This window comes from Mesitornis unicolor, unplaced genomic scaffold (genome assembly GCF_000695765.1).
Source record: "Mesitornis unicolor isolate BGI_N332 unplaced genomic scaffold, ASM69576v1 scaffold5380, whole genome shotgun sequence".
In the NCBI taxonomy this organism is placed as follows: Eukaryota; Metazoa; Chordata; class Aves; order Mesitornithiformes; family Mesitornithidae; genus Mesitornis; species Mesitornis unicolor.
Genome location: NW_010156105.1, coordinates 1 through 8,688, shown reverse-complemented (window position 1 = coordinate 8,688; position 8,688 = coordinate 1). Strand labels below are relative to the sequence as shown.

The window sequence follows — 8,688 nt, the reverse complement described above, 5'->3', positions numbered from 1 at the left end:
GCCATGGGCCTGCGGGGCGGCCCTGCCTGCAGCGGAGCACGGAGCAGCAGCCATTTGCTCCCTGCTCCAGCAGGTGAGGCCAAAGGGTCTGCCTCAGTTTCCCCACCCGTACAAGGGATAATACTTCATTACGCCGCAGCAACGCCCAGCCACAGCCTTGTGAAGGGTAAAGCTCTGGATCCATCCTGATGAGTAGGGCTTTGTCTGGCTGGAACAGAGGGCTGATTTTCTTCCCCTGAGCTCTGCTAGTTCCAGCTCTGCTGCTTTGGCTGCACACCCGCCCCCCTCTTCTCATCCGGTCACGTTACCTCCTAGCTTCTTGCGGACAAAAACACCATTGTCAACGCGCTCAACGTGTCCCATGGCATCCGCCTGCTGAAGATTGATAAGCGAGGGAGCGACATCCTCTGCAGCACCTACAGCTGGCAGGCCTCCGTCACAGAGAAGGTAAGAGACCCTCGTGCTCAGGGGGACAGGCACAGACAGGTCTGGCTCACGTCGGGGGGGTCACTGCTAGGAAAGATGCTCCCTAACCAGGGACCCTGGCAAGCCTGTGGATTCATTGCTTGGTTTCAATCTGTTCAGGCTTTCCAAAATGAGATCGTCAGAAACCGCGACCGCGTCAAAGAGATCGTTCAGTACATCGATAGTCTCCAGGAGGAGCTGGATAACCTGGAGCCGATGGAATAGGTCTGTCACAAGCTGCACAGCTGCCTTAGCTGGGGGCACACCAGTGGCAGTACAGCCAGCAGAGATGGCTGCCTCCCTGTGCCTGAGCTGCCTGGGACATTTCAGGCCAAAGGCATACTTCTTCCATCATAAACTGCAAATAAAAGATACTTTTTGACTCTGGAAAAGCGTACGAAGCTCTGTCTCTTCCATCACGTTGGTGTGAAGCCTGTGCAGAGCTCAGACCTGGTCACGAGAGGTTATGGATCTGCTGTGAGCTGATTGAACCAAATCATCGCAGCACATCACGCCTGAAAGCTTTGGTACCTGCAAGCGCAGCGGCAGGACCAGCAGCCTGGGAGAGGAGCGCTCTCCATCAAACCACCCCCAGGATAACAGCAGGTTTCCAGCTCAGCAAGCACAAGGCTGGCAGGGCCTCTGCGTGCCTGGGAGCCTTGTCTTCTCACCGCCTCTCGCCAAAGCAGCTTTCTGCAGCGTGAACAGAGCAGCCCCCAGCTAGCAGGAAGGGAAATCAATGGTTCCACAGGAGCTCACACACCACCGCTCACAACAGCCAAGCAAGGAATCATTAATTCCCCTCCTTGCTCAGTGACAGCAGCTGCTAAGCTCACTTGTGGGCAGCTTCTGAGGAATGATGCTGGTCAGGGTGGTGCTGCTCCAGGCAAGCAGCAAGGAGAAAGGTGGGAAGGTTAAATGAGCGGGTGGCTGCATACACACTCTTGAGGAGAGACCAGGTCTCTCAGAAAGCCCCGTGGCTGGTGGTGCCTGTCGTACACAGATTTACCTTGTAGTGCCCTGTGCTTTTGATGGCAGGAGCCCAGGTTCCCCCTGCCCTCGCTCCAGGACTGCAGTCATCTCCCTGCTACTCCTTGGCTGCAAGGACAGGGCACCGAGCAAGGAGAGGCTCACACAGAGATGCGGAGGGAGCAGATCTGTTTGGTAGCGAGTGTCTGCTCAGCTCTGCTCTGTGTATTTTTCTGTCTGCAGCCATCCCAGCACCTGCCTGGCAGCTCCTGACCTACACCACGGTTTGGTGATTAAAACAAAGAAATACTCAGCAGCATTGGCTTTCGGTATCTAGCAAGGGCGTGCCTTTAATCAAACAGAGAGACCCTGGTGTTACATACAGGCACGCTGAGGGATGAAGAACAGATGCAATGGAGTCTGTTGTCAGATTTCCATAACAAGTGTGTGTCAGGAGCTGGCAGCTCTGAAGACGTGTGGCATATGCTGGGTATGTCTGTGCTGTGCCCTGCCCAGGAAGCTGTTTCTTTCATGGGAGCTCCTCTGATGAGTTCCAGACACCGGTAATGGACACAGCTGCTGTCTTGGGGATGCAGAGGAAATTCACCTTCACCTTTCCTCCTTGCAGGCTCAAAACTGCTGGCACTGTGCTGCAGCAAGCAGTCCAAGCAAGGAGTTGCCCACAAAGTCGCAGCTCCTCAATACAAGGCTGGTCCCATGGAAAGTGTGGTGGCAGGAAGGTGGTCACCGTCCCCTGGGTCACCCCAGCGATTCACAGCTGGGCATTTTCCTCCTGCGCCCAGCCCAGCAGCCTCAGTCCTGCAACAGTTTGTGTTTTACAGTCGAGCTCTCTGAGCAGAGGTGAACAAAGAGAGTCCCAGCCGCCGCGCGAGCACGCAGCTCGCACAGATCATAGTCATGGGCCCACTCCACGTTGCCCCACCGCTGAATCTGAAGGAGAAGAGGAACTCGAGTCAGTTCAGAACTGGATTACATGTGTAGCTGCTCAGCAACTCTCAGCCTCCCTCTTCATGTTTGTGAAACACAGGTAACCCCCCAGGAGCTGTGCCAATCACTGACTATAGGGGTAGGGAACTCTCAGATGAGTGTGGTTGAAGGACATGCTTCATCTGTACAGGTGTCTGCAGCAAAGCCCATTAAAGGGAGGATTAAAAGATTCCCTTCAACTTCACTTTTGGGTCAGGGAGAGCTTCACCCCAGGCTGGTTTCCAACAACCGAGTTATTAGCTTGGTGTCTACCAAGGCCTCCAGACTGCATAACCCAGAGCAAAAGAAGGCAGCCACAACTTTGCATTTCAGATTAGAGAGGCAGAAAAGCAGCCATCTGGGTTCTGCAAAAAGAAACTGGCAGCCCCAGGAGCACTCTGGGCTGTTGTGCCCGGGATGTTGCTCTACAGCAGCGCACGCCAAACTCTCAAACAGGGAGACTGGTGGAGTGAAACCTCTCCTGCAATAGCAGGCACTTCCCTTGCCAGTTATTTGCGATGGGAGATGCATTTGTCATGCTGAGATTATTGGTATTTGAATGATAGGGCTGTTTTGTAACATCATTTACCTGGTATTCTTCCTCCAGGCGAGACAGAAGCACGGCTTTCTCTACTGTAATGTGCCTGTCAATCAGACCCATGGACAGAATCAGAGATTTCAGCTGGGTGATTACATATTCTATACCTGGAAGACAATAACCCAAAACAAACACGATTCCTGGTTGTTTTCTGCAGCGTTACAGCAACATCTTCACATGCTCTGACGAGACAGTCGGGGTGTGGTACCTCCTCAGGGATAGAGACACCTCTCACTTACATCTGGGCACTTCAGCGTCAGATCTGCAATTAACAGCAGACACAAAACACTGTTCCAGCCGCTGTCACCGCAGTGACAAAGGCCATGCCCTGGAAACCACCTCCTTTTATTCTGCCACAAACCTGCCCCGTGCAAAGGGAGGGGATAATACCCATCCAGGCCCGACTATTCTGGAGCTCAGCTGAAAGTCCAGGGTGAGAGGGACTCGTATACGATTTGGTGCTAAAAGAGCTGCCCACATCTATAACCACTCATCGAAAAACACTGTGCAAATGTATGCTGTGTCCTGGGAGAACTGTGTCAGCAAAGGGCACAGCTGCTGGGCTCAGCTGATGAAACAGCAGAGCTCTTCCCTGCCACACCACCAGATACAGCCTGCAAGATGCCTCTCTTCAGGGGAGGAGAGCCAGGACCTGCTGGCTGAGGGACTGGAGCGAATCCCACAGACACACACAGCCAGGAGGAGGAGGAAAGAAGGGCTCAAAACTCTGAGCTGCTGAGCACTCGTGGTTCAGCTCAGGCTGACAGGAACTGGAGGTGCCCACACATGGACAGGGTCTAAGGCAGGAACTGAATTCAGACTCGTCCTGCGCTACCAGTCTAGGCCAGACCTTGAATTTCAGGTCTAAAGTCACCCAGCTGCCCAGGGGCTCCCCTTCCTCACAGGAGGCGCACGCTTTTCACAGAATCACAGAATCACAGGACGTTAGGGATTGGAAGGGACCTCAAAAGCTCATCCAGTCCAACCCCCCTGCCGGAGCAGGAACACCCAGATGAGGTTACACAGGAAGGCGTCCAGGCGGGTTTTGAATGTCTGCAGAGAAGGAGACTCCACAACCTCTCTGGGCAGCCTGGGCCAGGGCTCTGTCACCCTCACTGAGAAGAAGTTTCTTCTCCAATTTCAGTGGAACCTCCTGTGTTCCAGTTTGTGTCCGTTACCCCTTGTCCTATCATTGTTTGTCACCGAGAAGAGCCTGGCTCCATCCTCGTGACACTCACCCTTTAAATATTTCTAAACATGAATGAGGTCTCCCCTCAGTCTCCTCTTCTGCAAACTAAAGAGACCCAGCTTCCTCACCCTTTTCCCTTCCACCCTGCCTACCCATACTGCAAACTGTGAAAAAGAGAAATGATTTATCAAAAAGTATCTTTACAGAGGTAAGGGGAAGGCTTTGCAAGCCCTGTCCCAAGAATCCTGTCCCAGATCCCCTTCCTTAGCTGCTCAGCTGGTGTCTTCTGTGGTTTCACTGTCAGCTGCTCATTCAAGTCTTGCATTTGAGGACTCGAGCAAAGCAAACATTACTTAATTTCTTTATCTTTAGGTGTCATTCAGCAGCATCAGGCAAGATCAAGTGGGCTATAAGGGTGAAAGAGCGAGGACAGCGCACAGAGCCATGGACACTTGGAGTATGAAACCCCATTTCTTTTCCTGGTAACAAACCTGGGGACTACATCACTAGAAAGTTTGGCACTAAGTAAGTTATTTGTGCTAGGATAGAGCAGGCCAGCACAGTCAGACCCTAAACATCAGCTAAGGGACTGGCTTGGAGTTTTAAAACATGAACCTCAACACTGATTATCTCAGTGTATCAGGAGAGGGAACACATTACAGTTGCTCTTCTGCCCTGTGGGAGGAACCACCTCCTCTGCTGGCACAGCCAGAGCAAAGGGCTCCCTGGCACAGCCCCTCTCACCTTGCAGGGCCCACATGTTGTAGGACGCCAGATGGCTGACGAAGGTCTCCTTGGTGCTGGCGGGGATGTTCGGCCCCAGGATGCTGGTGGAGGAGCCAATTGCCACATTGTACCTGGAATGATCGCCCAGCCCCTTAGAAAAGCACAGGGCTCCTGGACCTTGCCGCTCTGACAACCACAAGCACAAGAGCTCCTGGCATAACCAGACAAACATCTTTGACCTCTTACCTTTCCTCAGCCCAGGCAACAACAGGATCCCATTCATTCCTCTGCAGCTCTGCCAAGGCGGGCGGCTCCTCCACACGATAGCTGGGAGATTGCAGAACAAAACCACACTGGATGCTCACTCCCAGGCTGCCAGACTGCTCCCTGCCAGGCTGGGGCACACCTCTGGGGAGGAAATTGCCCCACCAGGCCACACAGCAAGGGGAACAAGGGCCTACTGTCCACCCAGCCAGCAGCAGCAACTGGGAACAATCCCCCCACTCTTCCTCAGAGCTTTTTATTGTGCCAGGAAGGACAATTCTACCTTACTACAAAACAGAGCAGCAAAACAGCCAACTGAAAATAGCAGGTAGCCCCAAGCCAGCCCCAGGGAACTGGGCTGACAGATTTCACAGCTGTTAGCCTTTCCCCAAGGAAATCTTCATTTCCTGCTGTTTCTACCCTTGCCCAGCACAGAGATGTCCAAACAGAAGTCCAACAGAGGACCAGATCTCCCTGTTCTCCCTTGTACCAACGTCCTTTGGGTGCACAGACTTCCCCTAGGTTCACAGAGGTAAGACTGGCCTAAACTAACTCAAACCCTCAGGCCAAAACCTGGACAGATCAGAGCCCTGCCATGACTGGGTTACAGTGGACATTTTCCCTCAATTCCCCCAAAAACCACCCTGTGACAAGACAACCTCGCCTCTGTGCCAGCAGAGCCCCCCTCTCGTACCAGACGGTGTCAGTCTCCAGGAACTTCACAGCTGCGCGGATCAGCTGCGTTTTGTTTCGCTGCGTGGGATTGTCCAGCGCCGTGTTGCACAGCGTGGTCTGCGGGATGAAGGCAGTTTAAGGCGTTGTTATTCAAGGCTTGGGGAAGCAGATCCTTCCATTGTAAAAAGCCAAGAAGCTGCAGAGGAATTCATGGCAGAGAACCAAGGGACCACAACATGGCTCATAGGAATCTTCTCACTGGTTTCAGATGCCTTGGGAGCAAACCCATCAGGCACCAGGGCTGAGGGCTCATGGACTGCTCCAGAGCTCATCCCATTTCCTCCTGCCCCTCGCTATCCCCAGTAACACTGTCCAGCTCATCCTTAAGTCACCCAGTGACACAGATCCCCCCCCAGGCAGTGACCCACCCAGCATCTAACTGCCCTCACAATCACAGTGCCCAGACTAAGTCCCAACCTCTTTTCCTTGTTTCCATGTGCATTAGGACAACCTGCTCTCTCCATGTTCTGTGTTTGGAGACCATTCCCATGTCTACATGGTCACCCCAGTTTTAGACCAAGCCATACAAGTACTCAGGACAGCTGGGGGAGGCAGGAGGCATTGTCAGAAGACACACCCTGGCACAAGGCTTACACCTCAAAGCAGTTCTCAAATCTTGCTCTGGAATCCATTCTGCCAGCTGGCAAAGGCCTTGCCAGGTGGCAGTGGCCTGGCAAACCCAGCTTTAGCCCCTGGCATCTCAATTCCCTGTCTTTAACCCTGATTTCCTTGTCCTGACTGCTCCCAACACACCATGTTCTGCCCTGCCAAGGCCTCAGCACCCCAACCTGCCATGCTCACCAGGTGCATGGTGTAGAACTTGATGGTGTCTTTCTGGGAGTCCCACTCTGTTGCCACTGCGATGGCCAAGGCTTCACTGGGGACAGTGAAGAGCTTGGCCTGGGGTGTTTTCAGCTTTCGGTGGTCCAGGTTTATTTCAAAGCCCCCTGGGGAATCAGAGTAGAAATCCTGGGGAATCAAAGAGGAGTAGGCACTAAGGAACAACAGCCAACCCCACAGCAGGAGCAGATTCAGAGCTGGAGCTGACGGGAACAAAGGACCAGGGGTACTCGAGTTTCCCACCATCATCATCACTTGGCCACACTTTTCCCCCAAACCATCTTGGAAGCTGTTGAGGATGAGGAAAGGGCAGAGCAGGCTGGTGACAAATACCCCACCTGCACAGCCTGTGCTGGGGGTGTGCCACGCTCTCGCTGAAGCAGCGTGGGGTGATAACGTCCCCTCTGGGGACCAGCCCCTCGTCCCGTCCCAGCAGCCGCACTCACCTTCTCCTTGTGAGATGCTCACGTTCTGGTAAAACCGCTTCCTCTCTAGGGGCAAAAAAAGAGCCATTCAGAGGGCAGTTACAGGAGGTTTGGCCACTTCCCCTGCTCCCCCATCACAGCCCAGAACAGACAGAGCCCTTGGGGCTGTCGAGGTGGCCTGGCCACGAAAATACTGCCCATTCACTCACAGTGTCCATGGACTATGTCAGTGAGCTCCACTCAACTGGGGAAGCAACGTGAAACTGGTGAAAACCACAGTGTTGTTGTGCACAACTGGCAAGTGATCAGGTCTGGCTGCACTTCTGCAAGGCTGGGATCTCGGCTCTCCTCAAACTAATCCCTGAATTAATCCCTGAACTGCCTTGGCTAACTCCCTCTCCCTGCTTGTTCTGTCTCAGAGCATCAAGAAACGCAGCAGAGCTGGGTTAGAGGCAGGGCAGGCTGTAGCAACCTTTCTTTGCACCCTCGATGATGACAAACCCACCAGGAGCCAGCCCACCCGCTCTCCCTCAGTGTCTCCAGCTCATTCTCTACAGAAAAAACCACCTCCTGCAGCTACCTCCAGCCCCCAGCTCTGGCATACGCCTGCTCCACCAGCAAGGTGAGCCTGAGGGAACTGCAGGTCTCTGTTTTATGAGCAGCCTCCTTTCCTACCAGCACTGTTTCGTGCACTCCCCACACCCAAGAGCTGGATTACACGTGTTGTAAAGGCTCGCATTGCTCACTCAAGGCAGGAAAAATCTGCAAGCCATTCCCCTGCTGACAGCAACCAGGTCATAAATCCCAAACTCATAAATCTACCTCATGAAGGGTGAAGCTGGCTGCAGGTTTGCTATTCTAGGATAAAAAAGGCACATTCCCGCTGGGCAAATGGAACAGGATTTGCTCAGGCTCAGTGAGCTGCAAGCTTCAGGACCTCAGAAAATGCCACGCTGTGAAGGCACAGTTCTGAAAAGATTCATGTGTGTTTCTCAGAGGAGTCCTGAGTCACACCAGTGGGCTCCTGACACCCCGCAATGAGCCACTGCGAGTCCACAGCCTCATCTCCTGGCTGGGTCCCACCCCCCAAAATCACTAAAAACCTTCCAAACACAAAAGCAAACGGGTGCATTGAAGACTTGGCTGTGCTACCAGCGAATCCCCACTCCAAACCCCTGCTAATGCCGGGAGAAGGGTGTGGGGGGAGGCCCAACACCCCCAAAGGCCTTGGGGCACCCGGACCCCGCGGGGTTGTGCTTGCCCCGCGGGAAGGGGGATGGATCTGACCGTTTTCCACGTTTTCACCCACCCTGAGGGTGCCGAGCCCTGCCTTCCCCTGACCCGAGGTGACCTTGAGGGGTCCCACCGGGAAAGAAGGGAGTCCCGGTAGGCCCAGCCCCGCTGAAGGAAGGGAAGGGCCCCGCTCCCCGGTGCAGACTGGAGAGGCCCTGGGCGGCCTAGCACACCCTCACCTGCCGGGGGGGCGTAGG

General features: G+C 54.1%; 2 protein-coding genes across 2 annotated transcripts in view; one reads left to right on the top strand and one right to left on the bottom strand.

The window, feature by feature from the left end:
• LRRC48 (leucine rich repeat containing 48) overlaps window positions 1-690 on the top strand; it is a 14,740-nt gene extending 14,050 nt beyond the window's left edge. Inside the window, 2 exon segments of the mRNA XM_010179018.1 lie at window positions 316-447; window positions 586-690. Of these exon segments, the coding sequence (XP_010177320.1) occupies window positions 316-447; window positions 586-690 (237 nt within the window).
• A 1,063-nt stretch (window positions 691-1,753) lies between these two features.
• On the bottom strand, window positions 1,754-8,680 carry ATPAF2 (ATP synthase mitochondrial F1 complex assembly factor 2; the record flags this gene model as incomplete). Its single annotated transcript, XM_010178907.1, has 8 exons — window positions 1,754-2,385; window positions 3,011-3,126; window positions 4,953-5,065; window positions 5,181-5,261; window positions 5,893-5,990; window positions 6,735-6,880; window positions 7,220-7,264; window positions 8,671-8,680. Coding segments are annotated over 8 exons (747 nt in total), but the record flags the coding sequence as incomplete, so codon positions are not given.
• Between the last annotated feature and the right edge of the window lie 8 nt (window positions 8,681-8,688).